The sequence below is a fragment of the Osmia lignaria genome, chromosome 8 (assembly GCF_051020975.1).
Source record: "Osmia lignaria lignaria isolate PbOS001 chromosome 8, iyOsmLign1, whole genome shotgun sequence".
NCBI classification, from domain to species: Eukaryota; Metazoa; Arthropoda; class Insecta; order Hymenoptera; family Megachilidae; genus Osmia; species Osmia lignaria.
The window spans coordinates 10,261,835-10,281,967 of NC_135039.1; the positions used below are offsets into that span (position 1 = coordinate 10,261,835).

At 34.2% G+C, this 20,133-nt stretch overlaps 5 protein-coding genes across 16 annotated transcripts; 2 read left to right on the top strand and 3 right to left on the bottom strand.

Annotated features, from left to right (window-relative positions):
• Positions 1-6,229: 6,229 nt before the first annotated feature.
• On the bottom strand, positions 6,230-11,235 carry LOC117608858 (nucleoside diphosphate phosphatase ENTPD5). Of its 5 annotated transcripts, none has more exons than XM_076689835.1 (9): positions 11,096-11,235; positions 10,898-11,009; positions 10,118-10,165; positions 8,768-8,898; positions 8,278-8,686; positions 8,040-8,213; positions 7,543-7,965; positions 7,299-7,475; positions 6,231-7,196 (listed from the first exon to the last, which is right to left on the bottom strand). In XM_076689835.1, exons 3-9 carry the CDS (start codon positions 10,136-10,138, stop codon positions 7,119-7,121), a joined length of 1,413 nt encoding a protein of 470 aa, XP_076545950.1. In that variant the 5' UTR covers positions 10,139-10,165; positions 10,898-11,009; positions 11,096-11,235; the 3' UTR covers positions 6,231-7,118. The 5 variants fall into 5 exon arrangements, with proteins under 5 accessions (XP_034190448.1, XP_076545950.1, XP_034190452.1 ...); XM_034334561.2 differs by lacking the exon at positions 11,096-11,235 and adding an exon at positions 10,580-10,664 and having other exon boundaries at positions 10,898-10,953; XM_034334559.2 differs by lacking the exons at positions 10,898-11,009; positions 11,096-11,235 and adding an exon at positions 10,230-10,361.
• LOC117608865 (mitochondrial 2-oxodicarboxylate carrier) lies at positions 9,885-13,246 on the top strand. 8 transcript variants are annotated; one of them, XM_034334581.2, is made up of 7 exons: positions 9,885-10,014; positions 11,397-11,688; positions 11,774-11,880; positions 12,005-12,061; positions 12,214-12,513; positions 12,609-12,754; positions 12,826-13,246. In XM_034334581.2, exons 2-7 carry the CDS (start codon positions 11,508-11,510, stop codon positions 12,944-12,946), a joined length of 912 nt encoding a protein of 303 aa, XP_034190472.1. In that variant the 5' UTR covers positions 9,885-10,014; positions 11,397-11,507; the 3' UTR covers positions 12,947-13,246. The 8 variants fall into 8 exon arrangements, with proteins under 8 accessions (XP_034190472.1, XP_034190471.1, XP_034190470.1 ...); XM_034334580.1 differs by lacking the exon at positions 9,885-10,014 and adding an exon at positions 10,283-10,421; XM_034334579.2 differs by lacking the exon at positions 9,885-10,014 and adding an exon at positions 10,361-10,495.
• Positions 13,241-14,504, bottom strand: LOC117608871 (Apoptosis and caspase activation inhibitor). Its single transcript, XM_034334597.2, has 4 exons — positions 14,129-14,504; positions 13,745-14,033; positions 13,432-13,657; positions 13,241-13,362 (listed from the first exon to the last, which is right to left on the bottom strand). Exons 1-4 carry the CDS (start codon positions 14,152-14,154, stop codon positions 13,280-13,282), a joined length of 624 nt encoding a protein of 207 aa, XP_034190488.1. The 5' UTR covers positions 14,155-14,504; the 3' UTR covers positions 13,241-13,279.
• Positions 14,505-14,578: 74 nt separating this feature from the next.
• On the bottom strand, positions 14,579-17,634 carry LOC117608857 (uncharacterized). The gene is made up of 7 exons (XM_034334556.2): positions 17,483-17,634; positions 16,820-17,091; positions 16,422-16,575; positions 16,054-16,342; positions 15,700-15,963; positions 15,476-15,601; positions 14,579-15,368 (listed from the first exon to the last, which is right to left on the bottom strand). Exons 1-7 carry the CDS (start codon positions 17,632-17,634, stop codon positions 15,162-15,164), a joined length of 1,464 nt encoding a protein of 487 aa, XP_034190447.2. The 3' UTR covers positions 14,579-15,161.
• Positions 17,635-17,823: 189 nt separating this feature from the next.
• Positions 17,824-19,016, top strand: Psf3 (DNA replication complex GINS protein PSF3). Its single transcript, XM_034334598.2, has 4 exons — positions 17,824-17,963; positions 18,106-18,250; positions 18,360-18,489; positions 18,640-19,016. The coding sequence occupies exons 1-4, from the start codon at positions 17,858-17,860 to the stop codon at positions 18,865-18,867; spliced, it is 609 nt and encodes a 202-aa protein (XP_034190489.1). The 5' UTR covers positions 17,824-17,857; the 3' UTR covers positions 18,868-19,016.
• The last annotated feature ends 1,117 nt before the right edge of the window (positions 19,017-20,133 follow it).

The window sequence follows — 20,133 nt, forward strand, 5'->3', positions numbered from 1 at the left end:
AAGGAAGTAAGTGGGGAGGTGGCCAATCAAAAAGAGCCACGCAAGGCCCCAATGTAACAGGACAAGGATCTTTCGAAAGACGAAGTTGATAGTATTGAAATGACGTCAGAAAAGCCGTTAGAACGCGGTAACGACGCATCAAGAACGCCTAGCGACAAAGCCAAATGGACGTTGGTAGAAACAAGCAGAAAGAGGTTACGAAGGTTTAGCGAGGAGGATCTGGGACTTGCAGGACAAGGTAAAAAAAGGGGTGACAAACAAACCATGGAGGCGTGCAATGAACCTAACCGTACTGTTAATATAGATAAAAAGGATAAGAACGTGGAAGAAGAAAAGGGCACAAAGGATATTGAGGAATTGGAACTTGCAAAGGACGAAGAGATACGAAGGAACAAAGGACTGGCCACCATTGAGCACGGCGTAGGCGCTCCAATAGGTGAGAAATTAAAGAGATCCTACTATCAGGAAGAGCTCGCGAGCAGAGAGTATATGGTGTAGCTGGTGTTGAAAAAGGAGGCCACCAGCAGAATGAAACGTAGAAACATTATTAAAATATATAGAATAATTAAAAATAAAGGAAGGTTCTTGAGGGGTTTCAAAATGGTCGCTTTTAATAGGGCGGAGCTGACTTTCAGCGAAATGGCGGCCGCCAACGAAATCCTGAGACGCGCAGACGAGGGAGATGCATGCTTCAATGCATATTTGCCTGAACGAAAGAAAACCAGAAAGGGTGTGATCATCGACTGGGAGGAGCCCGTGGATGCATTAGAGGAAGCCCTGGTGCCTGGCCAACCGGAGGTGAAGTTTGAAAGATTAAAAAAGAAGGTTACGAAGGATGGAAAGACGGAGTGGGTGGAGGGCATCGCAATCCTTGCCACATTTAAAGGGGACCAACTACCAAAAGAATTGTGGATTGGACACGGCCACGTTAGTGTAAGGGTGTTCCCTTTTGTGGAAGCTGTGAAACAATGTTATAGGTGCTTCGCCTTTGGACATATACAGTTACAGTGTAGAAATAAGTATAAGAGGTGTATTAGATGCTTGGAAAATGAGCATGGCCAATGTGACAGGCCGGCAAAGTGCCTGAACTGTGGTTGGGATCACACCAGCTTATCAAAGGGCTGCTGGAAATTCCAAAGGGAGAAGGCAGTGAAAAAAGTAATGGCGTACCGTAATGTGGCGTATGCCACTGCAAGGGATTGGGTGTCGAAACAGATGGGGGATAATGGAATATTGGATGACGACGATGACAGAGTAGACGGTTCAAGGGACTTTCCAGCTTTATCTAGAACAAACAAAATTAAAAACCCTGAGTTTTGGGAGAAAGGGGAAGTTCCCCTGGGAGAAGAACTTCAGGCCATCAGGGAGGCTCGGGGCCAACCCTGGGAATTCGAAAGGACCCCCTCCCCCCAAGTAAGGGGCGTGGTAGGGGTAAAATAAATCTAGTTATCGACGATGATCCCATTAAGACCAGGGAGGGATTGGTCAGAAGAAAAATGATCGAAATGGAAAAAAAGAAATGGGACAATAGGTATGAGGTTTTACAGCCGGAATCGGACCCGGAGTATGGAGAATTGGAATATACTTTTGGTTATGGTGAACTGGAGGAGGCAGCAATAAAAAAAGTGAGTAAAATGGAGCAGAGAGCCAATAGACAACTAATCGACCAACTTAGGAAGAGAAGAGAGGAGGAATTTTTGTCGGAACTCTTGAGCTTGATAGCGGATAGGGGTTTCGAGAAGGAGGTTGAGCAACACTTAAGGAAGAAAAAATATGGAAAAAAGCAGTCTGAAGAAGAGGAGTACAGGGAGTGGAATACTCCCCAAAGGTCGCCGTGGGATATCCCCATACCGGCCAAAACGCAAGCAAAAATTGACAGGAAAAAGGCCCTGTATGCTGCAAGGGAAGAGGAAAAAAGGAAGCAACAGGAAGAGTGGGAGAGCGGTCTGCCTGGCCCCTCGTATGCCAGAAGGGAAAGGGAAAGGGTGCAGGCAGAAGCGGAAAGGAAAGAGGAGCGCTGCCTCCAGAGATTACGAGAAATGAAGAAAGGCCCGTTGGGATGGGTCTTCCGGCAAGACAATGAAGGTGAACCAGATAAAGAGCTGTGAATGTCTGGGGTACCACCCCAGATATCGACGATGTGTTTTTGTGAGGGATTATAGTATATGGGAAAATGCGTGGGGAAAAGTGCGTCCTTTGGGTTAAGTTTTTGAGGACATGTGCGACTTGGGAAGATGAATGGAAGAGTGAATGGAAAAGTATGGTTTCTTTGATTTTGAACAATATATGGACTTTTCCGATTTGGAATTGCGGCTGCCTGGTCCGGCCCTTGCGGGGCCTTCAGGATCGAAGGGGCTATGGAATCGTTTTAATTTTAAAATTAATTTGGTATTATTGACTTTTTGTAATAGGATGCAATTTTGGTATGATGTTAAGAACCTGCGCGAAATGCAGGGAATTGGATGTGAGCAGGCGTCTGGCCTGCTATCGGCGCCCCGACTATACTAATGATATTGTAAGCCCGTCCTTGGATACAGAGGTCGGGGCCTTTAAAAATCTATTTGATAAGAGAGAGGAGGGTAATATACCTTTGTACAATTTTTTGTGCTTGTTCGGGCTCTATAGGTTAAGGGATATTTTATGTTGGTGGTGGTCTTTTTCTCGATACTCAATAAAATCTATATATTTTTGTAGGAATGCGGTTTATTTGCCCCTTGCATTTGTCATCAAAGGAGAGAGCGTTGGAGGGATGGTGAGCGAGGCACCCCGCTGCCGGGATAAAAGGGAGTGTACCCTCCTATGCAAGGTAAAATGGAGAATTCAACTTTGATAGGAATTTGGAATGCTAGGAGTGTGCGGGGAAAGGTCGCGGAATTAAAGGAATACATCCCCAAGTTTCATGCTTTCGGGATCACTGAAACCTGGCTTAAACCCTGGCATTTGGGAAAGGACCAGGGGGTGTGCCCCCTGGAGTCTTGAGGTAGTCAGGGAATTGAGAAAGAATGCTTTTTGGAACGAGGGGGAGGAAGTGAACGCCATGAATGTGGCTTTCGCGTGGGTGCCAAGCCATGTGGGAATTGAGGGTAATGAACGTGCGGACCTCCAAGCGGGGCTCGCAACGATGGGGGAGGAGGAACTGGGGGTTTGTGTCTGCTCCCGTGACATTAGACTTTATCTGTCAGAAGGGGCGTGGGAAAGATTTATTAATAGAATGACTACAATTGGTATGTTCAAGGGTGTAAAGTACTTCAGTAACCCCAAAAACAACGTGGGAAATAAGAAGCCTTGGTTTTTTAAAATCACAGGGGCAGATAGGGAGTTACTTACAAGAATGAGTAGGCTGAGGACGAACCACTTCAATTTAGGGGAATCGCTGTATAGAAAAAACTTAATTGAAAGTAAGGACTGTAGTTGCGGTCGCGGAGAGGAATCGATCGAGCACGTAGTGTGGGAGTGTGAAAAATTTTTGATGGATAGATTGGACTTGAACTTGTACCTGGAAGAAAAGGGGTTCCCCCGGTTCGGATGTCGTGGAAATTTTCAATGAGTGGAAATTTGGGGGTCTGTAAAAAAATCTCCAAATTCCTGGATAAGTTGGGTAGAATCATATGAGTATATTTTCTTAGTGTTTTCTCTGAGTTTACAGGGCTGTTGTGGCGGGCTGCCTTCCCCCCACCTGAATGATGACAAATGCAAGGCGCTGGTATGTATCTCTCTTCTCTCTTTAGTCATAAAAAGAAGAATGAGTGAACCGAGGCGCTTTGTTAATGCATTGTATTAATATGAGTGCGATATGGAAAATTTTGGTTTTGAAGAGGCCGCTGTTTTCGTTGGGCAATATAGGGGGGGGGGGGGGGGTCTCCCCCCTTCCGAACGCCATCTTGGGCTACGCCCAAGTAAAGCCGTTATGTAATGTAATGTAATTATACGCCGATGATATTGTGGTGTATGTTTGGGGTCGGGATAGGGATCAAAGAGAAAAGGCCCTTAGGGGAGCAATAGAACAAATTATTGGAAATCTGAGAGATATTAGTTTGAGCTTAGCGTTGGAAAAGACTCAATGGATAACTTTCACGCGTAGTAGGGATAGAATTGGAACTAAGAGGAGTTTAGAGTTTGGAGGGGTTGTGTTCGAAAGTAGCAGGGAAGTCAAATTCCTGGGCGTCATGTTGGACGAGGGGCTGTACTTTAACAGTCAGGTAGAATATGTATGTAACAAAGCTAAAAAACGTTTAGACATCCTCCGGTTTATTTTCTAGGTTACTTAGGCTTCGCCCGAGTAAAGCCTAAATGTAATGTAATGTAATGTAGGGGGCGTCCCCCCTACAAAACGCCATCTTGAGCCAGTGAGCTCAAGTATATTAAAATGACTAAATGAATGAATTTTCGATGAGCAAAAAGGGACCGCTTGTCCCTAGATAACGCCACCCTTTAAAAACAGTGGGATGCGAAACGCGTCCCATTGTGACAATTAAGGGAAAATTTGTAATTGTAATTAAATTAAATTAAATTATACGGAAAGCCAAACTTAGCGTTGACTACCAACGGTCACGGCGAATGCAAAATTTGAAATTCAACATGGCGTCGATTCTCAACGGACGCCGCTAGCCACGTACCGAATTCAAAATGGCGTCAATTTTTAACGGATGCCTTTCGCGACGCAAAAAGTCTCACAACCTACTTCATTGAAGATCCTGGAGAAGAGATGCTGCGATGATGCTAAATTCGTTGGTTTCATGCAAACACCCTCGCAGAAAAAGGCGCCGGTAACGTTGGCTCCACGCAAACATCCTCGCAGAAAAAGGCGCCGGTGACGCTGAACAGCTCGTGGAAACGAATATCTGAAAACCATCACCAGTGATGCCAAAATCATGGGACGTGGGACAAATTTTTACCCTCTCCACGACGTCTCAATGATCCTGTACTTCAATTTCATCTAACACAAGCGTGTTGTCCCACGTGTCCGTGTGAGCTTTCCGTTCGGCTGCTCTCATCATTTCTACGTTTGCGGCCATCACAGGAAAAAGGCCCAGGCCGCCGGGACGCTATGGCGGACCCCCCCTCCCCCCCACAAAGTTTTAGAAAAAGCAAAGAACCAGGAAAGAAAGGATACGATAAGAGAAATATCAACAAAGAAAGCAGTCCATTTCTTTTTTTTTAAGTGCTTCGTAAGTTAATGTACTTCAAAGTATTAATGTATTAAGAATGTATTGTTACGTATTAAAAAAATGTTAATGAACTGAAACCGTAGAATCGGGATTCGAACTGAATCTCCTGGTTTCTCACTTCTACCATAGTGCCATGGACGAAATTATATTATTTTATCGACTCGGCGATGCTGCTGCCACATGTTTAGGCGACTTGAGCATCGAGCAAATAACGTAGAAATGACGAGAACAGCCGAACGGAAAGCTCACACGGACAGATTTTTTTAGATTTTACACATCGAATATTTAACTTTTCTACCTCGAATCGAACATTGTGCGTCGTGGAGAGGGTAAAAATTTGTCCAACGTCCCATGATTTTGGCATCACTGACCATCAGGCGGAGGAATCTGCGCTGCATCAGCAACTGGTCAACCAGCGGCAAAAATCACGTGGTCACAATGAAGAGCCGTTGTAACGAACAAAGACGGACGCCACATAAGAAAAACGCGTTCATCACTGATCCACGCACTATTATGCCGACTCGTCCAAAATATTGCAATGCAATAAAAATGTTTTCGCGACAGCGTGTAGCATGGTCTCTCACTACTGCGTAGGCCGAACACAACTCACAATCAATATCACATCGGGGTTACCACTGTAGGGTTTTAGTCGACTCGGGAGAATGCCTGCTAGGCATTCCCTTACACCCCACTGCATGTTAACGTCTCATGGTTAATAAAGATACACGTAATTACGGTTAAAGATAACTTTTATTTTAGCATGCGTCCAGTGACCATAGATAGTCACTGGCTTCTTCTTCTCGACTCTACTCCCCCACTCCACACCGTGGGCAAAGAGCAGGTATAATCTCCTCTTTGCCGTGGATTCGCCGAGAGGTTGGTACCCCTCGCTTGCCCGCGAAATACAACCGTATACAAGATTGAACTGGTTTAAAATCATGTTGTTTATAATATTAATAATAATGTAGGCAATTAAATTAAAACATATCTACTTTAGTAATGCTTTAATGTAAAAATATTTAAAATCCAATAACATTTTCATATATAATTATAAAAACAATCCAAAATAATGTTTTGTAATAATAGAAACTTCTCTTTTTTTCTGGTATATTGTTTCATCGTTACAGAAGTTTTGTATATTAATAAATAAGGAACAAGTATTTAAATTACACTAGTATCTACCTCTTCTTTTACGTTTTTAATTGAAAAAGTCAAATTATTGAATATGTACACTTTATAAAATGACGAAATAAATTGTACTAGAAAGAGTAAAGAAATAGGATGAAAAATATTAATATCCCAATATCAATTGACATTTACCGTACATAGTAACTTAGCTTTTACCAGAAATTCTTAAGAAAACGTGTCCCTAATATAGGGAAGCTCTATAGAATAAAATAAATAATCGAATAAGATATACGTGTTTAGAAGTTACGTACGTTCCTTAAACAATTTATAAATCATTATTTTTTATGAAATTGTCATTAGTTTTATTAAAATTCAATATATACATTCCTCAAGTTTCTTTTTAAAGGTTTTTTAAAACAATATTTAGTCACTAATTAGTATGATATTTTCAATCCGTCGTCTAAATTTCTATGTATACATTATAAGTATAAACAATAAAAACGTCATCGATTTTCAAGAACAGTTTTAAAATACCTAAAACCTTAAGAATCTCTGATATTAAAATTTAACACGTTTACTTTCATTAATACTGCAATTGCTCGAAAATGTCTGAACACATTAGAAAATATGTTATATGAGGTATAAACACGTTGTATGTACATTAGACAATGTAAAAAGAGAACAACTGAATATGTGATAAGACCAGTAAACGTGTTAATAAATAAATGATTTCTACTTAAAACGAATAGTTTCATAACAATTGATACGTTCTAATATTTGTGCAAAAATATTTGTAATTCATTTCCCTATTTTTGAGCTGCGTTAAAGACCATTTTGGATAATATTAAAGGCAGCACCAAGGGCCCAGCTTAACTCGTGTCCATTGATCTTCTTGTAAAGCTGTTCAGAAATACAACATATTAATTCAATAAATAAATAATCTATTATGATCAGCTCGATTCTAAACATTTTTAAATTTCTATTATGGTGTATGAATCTTACATAAAGTTTCGTAGTGGGTTCTAATCCAAATCCGTCACGCAGAAGAATATAAATGAACGTTAGATCAAGGCAAATAAAAGGTTGATCAGTGTTTGGATAATCGCAGGCTTCCTTTGCATGTTTCAAAAACGCACTTACTTGGATAGCTCCGCCAAAAAAGGGATCGACTAGACCAACCTAAAATACCAATAAATTTAAATTTGATGCTTTCTTTCGTGAATCAGGCTCGGTCAAAACAACTTACCTCTGTCGCACGATCAAAATAATAAGAAAAGGCGTAAATTTCATGATCTTTTAAACCCTCCGGTTTATTTTTAATCCTACCGACATATTTTTCAATGATCTTCAAACATTCGGGGAAGTTAACAATTGGCCTATCCTCTTCTCCACCAGCAAAGTTTTGCGTTTTCACCAATTTATGAGTCCCATTGACAGGTCCTTTGATAATATAATTAACTCCACCGTAACTCCATTCGGTAGAAACTATGGGATTTATACATTCCGACTGTATTACAGTTTTTGGATTTACATTGTCCAAGTTCATTCCATAAGTTAGAATCTCTTTTCTGGCAGCCATAAGACCCATACCCAAATAACTGTGCGTATAAACACTCATGTTATGATTGAAAATATTAACAGAGTATATGTGTCCGTCAAGTTTCTTTTCCTGAATAAATTTAAAATACCCTTTATTCTGTTTCTGAACGTTCTCTTTCTGTTGTTATTTATTATTTGTTATACCTGTTGGGGATTAGGTGAAAAAGTCACCTGGGTAGAACCTCCACCAAGATCCAATGCAGCAACTGTGCTACCAGGATTGTGCGTATTAAACCTTTCTGATAGAAAATTGACAGTGAACCATGAGAAAATACCCTCATCCCTTCCTTCCATTATAGAAATTGAATTTTTAGACAGCTAAAATAAATAATAGAACAATTGATAAATGTTGTTCAGAAAAAAAGGTGCTCTCCGTACATACCAGGAAACCACTTTCTTCAAACATTTTCCTACATTCTTGAAGGATCTCTTGAGCTTTATGTCCAGGAAGAAGCCGCAAACCAGCAGTGGCTCTCATAGTAAGAGGTGTGTGTTGCCATTCCGAACGAGGAATAACACTTCTAACTTTATCTAGTAATACAATAAGAGACTTAGCAGCGTCTTTAGGTCTCTCAGAATAAGCACTAAGGCCTGGTTTTGTCTCAGTGTACAGCTCCTCGTCCAAAACCAAATTACCACCTAGAATTGATTCGTGAAAACTGAAAGCTAACGCTCGACTACCGGTCGAACCCGCGTCAATTACTACAACGTAAAATGGTTTTTGCAGATTGAAAGAGAAAGCCAATGTATCAATTGCTTTGCTACCCAGACGTACTGGCTTCAAGTCGTATCTGAAAAAGCAGAGAAACTTATTGTAATAAATGGTTTGTATGAATATGAAAATGTTTTAAATAGAGAACTTTAGATCATACGCTATTGCTATATATCCCAGGAAGAGAATTCCCAACAAAGCCACAACCACAAAATATCTTTTTCCCGGTTGTCCTTTCTTAAAACGTGGTTTCGATTCTGCTTCAAAAATGTCTTCATTTTCTGTTCTTAACTGAAAATACAATTATGTATTAGATTCTTAATTCTAATATTTATATTTTTTAATATTAAAAATATAAAAATACATCATTTATATTACAATATCTTACTATAATTCCATAGAAGTATAAAAGCTGTATTAATTCATATTTCAAAATACTTTGAAATGAAAAAACTATTTAAAAAAAAATAAAACTAGCATATCTAAATATGTACTATGAATAATAACGATATGTAAATATAAACAGAGATATAACCTCAAAAATAATAAAATTCTTATTATCATAATATTTACAGCAGATAGATTGACATAACAAAGATATTGTATTTTATACTTACTGGAATATATTGCATTTAATGCAATGTAAGTGGTAATACAAGTAACAAAGGTAGTTTTCGCTTTTTTTTTCGTGAACAAATTAGTAAGGAAAATAAACGCATCACGCATCAAATGAGCCGCGAAATTTTTAAAAATCGGTAGGATCAATACTAATCAAAATTATACTAAATTAATCATTTGTATTTACGATCAATTTTTCGATTAATATGTGCAACAAATTTAATGTAATATTTAAATAAAATCAGCTATAAACTTAGAGAAGAATCGTACTTATTTTTAATAAACATTTTAAATATAATAGAAGCGTATACATTTTGTTAATGTATAAAAATTTAATAAATTAAGCAACGAAATTAATTGAAAATGAAATTTTATTGTATCCCAATAAAATAAAAATACAGTATAATATATATTTTATATATAATTACGATTCGAAAAGATTGGTTACACAATTCATAAATTTTATACAAAATACATTTATTTCGTGTAAAACTTAAAGAAAAATCGCCAAAGATCTATACTATATGTGTAAGATCTGTTTTTAAACTTTTAAATATGTGAATCATTTTACTTATAAAAACTTACGTAACTAAACTGTTGATTATTAAAACACATAATTTCATCGATTTTTCTCCTTACAGTTTACCACAGAATTAGAAATATTTTATATTTAAGGAATTAAAGAGATTGTTTATATCTATGGAGCTACATATAATATTGAAAGTTCTGTTAAATCCATTACGAATAAGTTCAATTCTTGAGTGCAAATTACTCTTTCTGCAGATGCAGGTTATACTAATTACTTATTTATAATTAGTAATAATATTTTAACGTATAATTTCCTAAAATACCCTATATAAATTTTACTAAAAATAAAATACTAAAAACAAACCTTTCTATGTCTAACCTCCATGTCACTGATGCTTTGCCTCTATAAAGACTGAAATGGAAAGAAAAAAAAGGTTCAGCTTACTGGCTACTATTGAACATGACGTTTCACCTACTATTCCCAAGTCCTACTACTATTCCCACCGATGAGACTTAAAATCAGAGAGATTAGTTGAATATGTAATAACAAAATGGCGGCGATAATTAATCTCAAGGTTTTAAGTACGGTTCATTTCGAAGAATCAAAGTATCACCAAGGTGGACAAAGAATCCGTTGTTATCTCCACTTACTTCAACAACTGATACAAGTCTGTTTAGTTGATTAAGTCAATTGAACGAACTTGGCACAATGGATGCAATTCAATGAGATACTGTGTTTTAAGTATACTGCTATGTATTAAAAACATTAATATTATTAACCCATAATTTGAAGTTTGTATGTATGTTTAATAAATAATAACCATACCAGTGTTTATTAACAATTAGTTTTCAGATAATCTTCTTGTGCTTTTCTGTTTAGTCGTATAGAAATGAAGCGCAGTAATTTAATCCTATAACAGGAGAACAAAGCATATTTATATTTGGAAAGAAAGAAAGGTCTTCTTTTCTATTTATGTGGACGTTCTTTAAATTTTAATCATTATTGTTATTGTTTCCTCTGTCAGTATAATTAAGATTTAAACATAAAAAAATATGACATTTATAAGATGGTATATACAATATTAATAAAATATGTTCTACTAGGTGTTTTAAAGCCTCTAAATGATGTAATAAATGGACATACTTATTTCATCCCAACTGTGCATGTTAGAATTAATTTCTGTACTATGAAGAATATGTATATGCTAAACTAATTTAAATAAATTGAACTAATTCTGTGTAAAAGTTTGAAGTTCCTGAAACAAAATATATGTTATTACAGTAACAATTATTACACATTTTTAAATATTTTATGATTATCTCGTCACAACAGTATACTTACGAATACGAAGTCACTGTAACTTTGAAAAGTAAACTGAAATGATAATTAACGCGAATATTTTGATGACGTAATGTCACACAAGATAGTAAGCAAATATTGCTGTGTCATACTTAATATTTCATCCTAAGGTTTCATGCAATTTCATTTTGAATATTTTTGATAAAGAGTTTTTTCTTCTGTATTTTTTATAGATACCATCTGCAAAATTATAACAATTGATTATATTAATTAATAATATCTCTTTATTATCTAATATAAACATGATGTATCTGTTATAAAAATACTTAAATATTTATTTTAGAAAACATAGAGAAAATAGAAGAACAGTAGTTTGTTTTCCTGTAAAAGGAATAAACAAGGATAACAAGTTAAATATTCTAATGAATTTTTACTGATAAGAAATAATTGAGATATGGCGCATCAAGAAATCATACACCATCAACCAAGCCTTCTTAAGGAGGCTGCTATTCAGATTGGAGCAGGAGGCTTCGCAGGCTTTGTAGAAGCTTCCATAATGCATCCTATGGATTTGATTAAAACACGTTTCCAACTGCAGGTCAAACTTAAACAGTACGATGCTGTTTATTATACAGGCAGTGTATCCTTATAGTTAAATATACTTGTCTTTTGATGTTTCAGTACTTGCTTTTTATTGTTTACATAATTGTTTAAACTTAGGGATTGGAGATTGTATGAGAAAAATGTATAAAAATGAGGGGCTTGCAGCTTTTTGGAAAGGTATAATACCACCAGTTGTTATGGAAACCCCTAAAAGAGCTGTAAAAGTATGTTATCTAATTTTTTATTTTTTATTGTTTTCTTCTTTTGATTTTAACAGAATTTAATTACATATATTCTGCCTCATTTTTTTTCTTGTTTAGCTTTTTTTAATATTTGTTTTCTTTTTAGTTTTTTTCCTATGAACAGTATAAAAAGCTTTTAAGCAATAATACATCAGAACAAATGGTATGTATATTATTTAAAATTTTTTTAATTTTATAAAGAAATTTAATATTAGTTAAACATTAAAGGTTTAAAAGAAAAATGGAATATTGCCTTTGAAATTTTATATCATTTTAATATATTTATGTTATTAATAATAATAGAATTATTTTTAGGTGCATTTTTGTGCAGGCTATTTAACTGGTGTAACTGAGGGTATTTTAGTAAATCCATTTGAAGTAGTTAAGGTGCAGATGCAATCTAATCGTAAACGTATTAATGAAAGTCCATCTACTTTTGCCGTGACTCGACATATCATTTCTAAACAAGGTTTTGGATTGAATGGTCTTAATAAAGGATTATCTGCCACAGTAATGAGAAATTCTGTTTTTAATGCTTTTTACTTTGGCATTTACCATTCTATTGTTCCTAAATTACAGAAACACACAGAGTATGTTTCAGAATTCTTCACTAAGGTATATTCTGTTATTATATCTTTAGTATTTAACAATTATAAAGTTACCTATGTTGCAAATGTAGATACTCTGTCTAATCCACATAAATTTGTTAGTTTACCATAGGTTTTATATCAGGAACAGTGGCATCTTGCATGAATATACCTTTTGATGTTGCTAAAAGTCGCATTCAAGGTCCTCAAGGTGATACATTATACAAGGGTACCCTACAAACCATTTACTTAGTTTATCATAGAGAAGGGTAAGAAACAATATTTGCAAACTTTTAAATAATCAAATTACTATTAATATTTTTAATTACTTATGTTTCAGATTTAGAGCTTTATATAAAGGGTTATTACCAAAAGTTTTACGATTAGGACCAGGTGGTGCCATTATGCTTATAGTTTATGAAAAAATAAAAGTATACTTCACTGCAAAATTTGGTGATTAGTTAAAATTGTAGTCTACAATATAGACTGAATCATGCATTTTTTTTTTATCAACATTATGAAAAAAGTTATTTAGCAGAAGTATTCCTTAATATTTGTTCCTACAACTCAACTTGTTACAAACTTATCTCATTATTTACTACAATTGTGTTTACAATATTTATTAGTGTGTTTAATTAATCTTTTTTATTTTTGTGATAAGTAGTTGTAATAAATGTATGTGATAATAACTTCCATAGAATTTGTTCATCATGAAAATAATTTTATCAATTAGAATTAAGACAATTTTTATTTACCTTATTACCAAAAATGGCAAAAGTTGAAATTTATTAAACTTAATCATCTAACACAGAATCCAACCATTTTTCTAAATCCATAGGTTTAGTGGATGTACCAGGTTTAGATACTAACTTTGAATCTGTAAGAAGACATTTCCTAAACTAATGTTTAAATAAAGATCGTATTATAAAATTTTAGCTATTTATACCAGTATTGTAAGCTCCAGGCAAGGATTTTAAAATATTTGAAGGTTCATTTACAGGTTCTTGAAGAGATAATAAAAAATCTAATTCCTCAGCTGAGTCTTCTACTGAATCCTGACTTTCTTCATTTTTTGGGTTATTTGTAATGGGTGTTTCTAAATTGCTTAAGATTTTATTATACCTTCTTTTACCCAGTTCTGCATTATTATAAATATTTGTTAACTGATCATTCTAAAATAATTAATAATATTATGATTCAACTGAACAATTTTATCATAAAGCTTTAAATAAAATTATAAAGGTGCATATTTAGCTTACAGTGAAATACTTTGTGTCGATATCAACATTTTCATTAAATGGTATTGACTCTATTGCCGCAGCTAATGTATTTAAGTCAAGTGTAAAATATTCAGAATATTTAGAAATATCAACATCCCAGCTTTTTTCTGACTCAAAAACAAAATGGTCATCTTCAGAAACTGGAGCATTTACCAGAAAGTTAAAATCTTTTGTAACATTTTCATCAATATCTATAATATCTTCAAAATATTGATCATCATTTTTAATTTCTTTTTTCTCTTTCTCCTTTTCTTTAATCTTTTTACCCCTGAATCAATATTATCATAACATAACAAATTATTTTTGAAAATTTGAATAGATGATAATAAATTAATTATCACATATTAAAATAATCTTACCAACCTTCCTTGGCTTTTTTTATGCGGCATATTTCTTATCTTTCCTTTTTCATTTATTTCTATTTTTAGAAAACAATTATTAATGATAACCTTTATCAAGTGTCAAAATTAAACCACGTGTCTATTGTACCTGCAAGTGGCGCTTTGTTGTAATGAAGGTAATTATGTAGGATAAAAAATGGCTGAATGCCTATTACAGTAAAGTTTACTGTTTGACAATTATTTATTTGAGAAAAGGTCAAACTTCGATTTGGGGGACCAAAAATTAGTGGTTCCAGAATATCAAAAAACACAAATGAAAAGTTTGGGAAACCAATGGTTCAAAAAATACAATTGTGTAGAAATGTACGTATTATATATATATAGTGGTGTTTGACAGGTTAGTACGACGCCATATTGTTTCTACGCATTCTTTGATTGGCTCGCTGAAATGATTGTAACCTCCACTTACCTTATTTAAAAACACATTGTTTCTTGATTGCTGCGATCAAAGAATCCACAAGATGTATTTGGTTAATTTTACAAAATCTACGCCACAAAAGTTCATATAGGCGATCGGCAAAGTCTTTGTCGTGGAAGCGACTCCTTTTGCCGGTCGTCAGTTAGCTTCGATTTTTTGCGTGTGGGTTTCAGCTATAATTAAAGTATGTATAAAACATTTATTTAATATCACATTAATGTGACCGGCCGCCTTACAGCGGTCGGTATAAGTCTGTATGAACAGATTTCGAATTTATGTGCGAACCAATCAGAAGATGGGTGCAAGCAATATGGCGTCGTACTAACCTATCAAAATACGCTAAATACACTTTTTACACATAATCGTATTTTTTAAGCAAGTGGTTTCCTAAACTTTTAACTTGCATTTTCGAATGTTTCAGGTCGAAAACTATAAGATTTGATATTTTTTAACCAAAAATTTTTGGTCCCTTAAAACGAAGTGCAGCCGCGGAGATATCTTCCCCTCCGCTGGCTTAAACCGCTAATAGTACAATTTCTAAATCATCCACTTTATTACATTATTCAAAACCAATAATTTATTCTTCTTTGTGAGATGTAATACTAGAACTAATAACACTTAATAGACAAGACGGTACGTTTTGTTCCAAATCTTCCAATGATATTTTTTCTTCTGAATCTTCAACTTCTGATTCCGTTTCTTGTTTTCCACAGTCTTTACAGGGTTTCAAAGGCTCAACAAAGCCTAAATAGCCTGTTCTGTATTGACAATCAATGTTTTCAATCTATAAAATTAAATGAAATCATCCTTGAAATCTGTTATCAATTAATGGTTTTCAAATATTCTCTGCTTTTGGTATGCATCAATGAAATTCATTCAGAAAATACATACCTCTGATGGAGTATACTCTATCACATTAATAAGATTTTCAGTTTGTAATATGTCGTACAGAGAATGCAACAATTTTTCACCTATACAATCAATGCATTGCTGTTTATTAATAGCATCTTCTGTAACCTGCAAAGATATCATTTTATCAGTAAAAATTGATAAATTCTTTTAAATAATCTCATATCTAGTAACTGATGATAATTGATCGACTCATTTATGTTTACTTGTAAAGCCTCATCAAGCAGGCTTTTCACACGGTTTAGAATACCCTTCAGTGATTCCACTTGTTTCTCCTTTTCCTGAATCTCTGCTAACAAATGCTGCCTGTAATTCATAGCCATTGCAATGTCTTTTTTGAGAGCTTGAATTTGTTTATCTTTCTTCTCGTTAGTTCCTTCAATAATATCATCTAGAATCTTTTGTAAACCCGCAAATCGAGTATTGTATTTCTCTGCTTCTGTATAACGTATCAACAGATCTTGAAAATCCTACAACATTATTGTATTTCTATTTCATTAAGTGTCAGAGTAGGAAAAAGAAATGTTGCTAAAAATCATAAACACGAGTATTGGTCTTACGTTTGCTATTTTGTGAATAACATCTCTTTGTTTCAACACTTTTTTCAATGTAATCTTTGACTCAGCTTCAAATAACTGACTCTTCAGTCTCAACGTTTCTTCCGTTTTCCTGCGTTCGGTGCTAACACTTTCTAGCTCCTTATTGATCTTCAACATGTTATCAAGCTCTCTATTTAACGCGACATTTTCTCTAATTGCACGGTGCATAATTTCCGCCATACGCAGAGTCGTCGATTTTCGAAGCTCTTCGGATAGAATTTGCAAACGTTTATTCATTTCCTTCTGCATCCTATCAATAAATATGACTTAAAGTGATCTTAAAATTGAAGAAACTTTTTGCAACAAATTTCTAATGGGACATAACGTACGTCGCTTTCCCGATTACTACGGATTTTTCAGCTTCATAAAGCGCTTCCTTGTGGCGCTCCTCTTGCTCGGCCATTTCTTCCTCTTGCTTTTCATACTTTACCATTAAATCAAGACGCGCCAGTCGCCAATCTTCCAAGGCGTTTAATTTACCAGCTAATGGGGTAGTAAATATACTTTAGCATGTATTTCGGTAAATATAGGGTGCCCCAGAACTGGGGTAGGATCTGTGGAGGGATGATTGCTGAGGTTATTCTAAACAACTTTTTCTTTTGCCAAACTGTTGGTTAAGGCTTCGTTTTTGAATTATTAACGAAAAACACTGGCCAATCAGAGCGCGCCTTTAGCGCGGGTCCTACCCCAGTTCTGGGACACCCTGTATTAGTAGCATATACTTCACCAGCCAATTTAACTTCTGCGCTAAGCATGTTCTCCATGTTGCGATATTCAAGTTCCATTGCTTCTTCTTTTTTCTTGTACGCAGCCAATTCATCCTTCCGTAATTCCTCCAACGCTGTGAGTCGTTCGTTAAGTTCTTTCGCTTCTTGGATTTTCTCTTCCAAGTTTCTCTTCAGATGTGCGATCACATCCGAACGGTCCTCCTCAAGTTGGCGGAGTTTCCCTTCAGCAACTTCCGCTTCCTCTTCCAGTTCTTCGTTTCGACTTCTTAATCTAAGGAAAAATGTTAATTAACACAGCGTGTACTTCAAAATTCATAAAATTTACTTCAATTCAATTGAGATTGACTAATATTTCATTTCTTCCTCGTACGCAGGACCGGCCCTGAGATTTCGGGGGCCCGAGGCGAGCTCCGAAAAAGGGCCCCTTCACATATATGACATAAAAAAAAGTAGCTCAAATAAAATTTATAAAATTAACATTAAAGCTTGTATAACTAATTTAGATTTGCGTTTACATCGATTAATATTCAATCTTCTTGTATTTTTAGACACAAAATCGTCTTATGGGGGCCCTGGACTTTGGGGGGCCCTAGGCGGCCGTCTAGTCTGCCTAGGCCCAGGGCCGACCCTGTTCGTAGGAGAGTAACACATAGTATATTCACCGTGCCAATTGTCTGTTGTTTTCTAATATTTCTTGCTCGTACGATAAAGTTTCCCTTTCGTTCAAACATCTCTTTTTCACTTTCTTTGTTTTTTTACCTTTACCTTTACCTTTACCTTTGCCTTTTACCTTTTTTCTTTTAGCTCGTTGCATCGTTTTCTTTTCAATTAAACGTTAGGAATCGTTGCACGAAAAATTTGAATTCTTCCACATTCCATATCAAAGAAAATGGCAGGAAGATTTTCTTTGTTAGATCGATAAATAGCTGGTTTCATAAAAGTTTGGCGAATTGTTTAGCGCTATCTAGCGGCATTTTAAGGAATTTTAAGGAAGTCGAAATTTTATCGGTTGATTGAAATTTTCTTATTTTTATAAAATGGCATTGAGTCAAAGTTATTTGCCAAATTACTTTGCTATAAATGATATTTTGTGTACCGAAGAACGATTAACGTGTACGACTGAAGTCGAGTTACCTAGATTAGGTAATATTTAATTTATTTCAATAATTTTAAACATTTTCAGTATCTTTTTATTAACTATACATATACATATTATTAATGACTACAAATTGTACCACGTATTTGTACAGTTAATATGTGTATACATACGATCTACATTTTCAAGGTTTTTTGGATTGCTCGTCCCAAACTGCAAATTTAAAAATAGGATCAAAAGTAGAATTTCCATTATGGTTAGCATTGTCGTTGAAAAACCTACGAAATCCTATAGTTAGCGTTGATATACCAAAAATATACAAGGAAGGATATAGGTTTGATCTTTTTTTTTTATTTTTATCATATTTATCAAATTGTTGTTAATTTCTCTTTGTTTCGAATGTAAACATTCTTATTTTTGAATATTTATTTATATTTTGTTAGAGAAATTTTAAAAGCAGATGCTGATGCTGTTGTCTTAAGCAAATGGAACCCATTCTTTTATGAATTAGGAATGCATGTACGGAAACTTAATGACAGATCTTCTGAACAAATAACGGATAGTTTATTGCAGGTAAAAGTAGCTCATGAAATTCTAGATCCTATTCTTGTTCCTATATTTTAAATTAGACAGTTTGCAACAATTTTAATACAACATCCTGACTTCTTCAAAATTGGATACATTTATCTAAGGATTTTAGAAATTTTGTTATGTGTTTTTCAGACATTTAAATCTCGTTTACGTTTAGTTATGGATTGGGCACAAAATCCGATATCTGATCCTACATTAGGGAAGCAGCTTCCTAGGCTTGAAAGAGAACTATTTCTTAGTGGAAGAAAAGCTAAAGTTAGGCTTTCAGAGTGGCTACAAAAGGGTACTAATAGCATACTTCCTTCTGAAGTCACTGCAAATTTAAAGAAAAGAAAACGTACAAATTATGAACTAGACTAACGTTTTCATTTTACAATATATATTACAAGACTTGACCATCACATAAATTATTTAATATGATCACAGTATAATTTGATAGACCAATCCTATACAGGAAGTGAAATGTTTTTTATTCTTTGATTAAAAATATTAATTAGATGTTTACTCCCTTTATTATATGTATAATACAAATTTTCTTACAACTAAATAACAATTGATTAAGAAAAAAGTTATTTACAATTCAAATAATGTTTATATGCTCTGAATGATTTTTTGTAAAAGCTTACCTACGAATTGACTTATTTATGAACTGTTTATCTTGGTAACTTTTAGCTCACAACCCATATAAAAATAATCATCTCTCAAATATTAAACTTACTGTACAGAATAAATATAGAAGAAATAAAGGAATTAGTTATATAAGTTTTAATTAATGTTTTCCAATTTCATTACAATCCATAAGTGTTTTATCATGATTCTTACATCTACATTAAAATATTTCATTAAAAATTTGAAATAATCTAATCGTAAGTTTTATAAAAATCACGAGACTCGCAGTGAAAATTTCTATAGTTGAATTGTATGTGAAAAAAAATATAGTTCCTGACAATTTATTTATTTTCTTCTATCATTAAAATGTTTTATATATTGGTTGTATTTTAAATTACTTCAAGTATAAGTCAAGATGAAAATGTATTATAGTGTATTTAACAAAAGTATATTATAATACAAAATAAATATAAAAAAAGAAAATTATGCAGAAACTTGTTACAGGTTCCCCTTTTATTTAACTAGTTTCTTTGTTTGTTAAAAATAATATTATCACTTCCACTAATTTACATTTTGTGTACATGTATACACATGTGCCAGATAAAATGTTATTTATATATTTATATACTACATTTCATATTATTAATAGTATATAAATTTATGTATATCTTAAAATATTATCCTATCATTTTCTAATCTGTTCATAAATGTAATATCTAGTAGAAGCCGCGATAAACATTTGGAACTAGCGATTTGCTTTTAAAGTAATGTATGAATGAAAATTATTTCATATAGTGAAAATAAGAAACAAATCGTACTCCAAATGTGTAAAAAAAATTAACAAAAATATGCATACTCCTTTCCTTAAAAAAAAAATTGCATTGCAATGGCGTGTGCTCCTCTCTTTATAGAGAGAGGCGTTAATTATTCTCTAAACATTTTTGATTTTTTACATGGAATGTTGTCTATTTTATACAGGGTGTAAAATGTTCCTAGCAAATAACATGAAATTTTCTA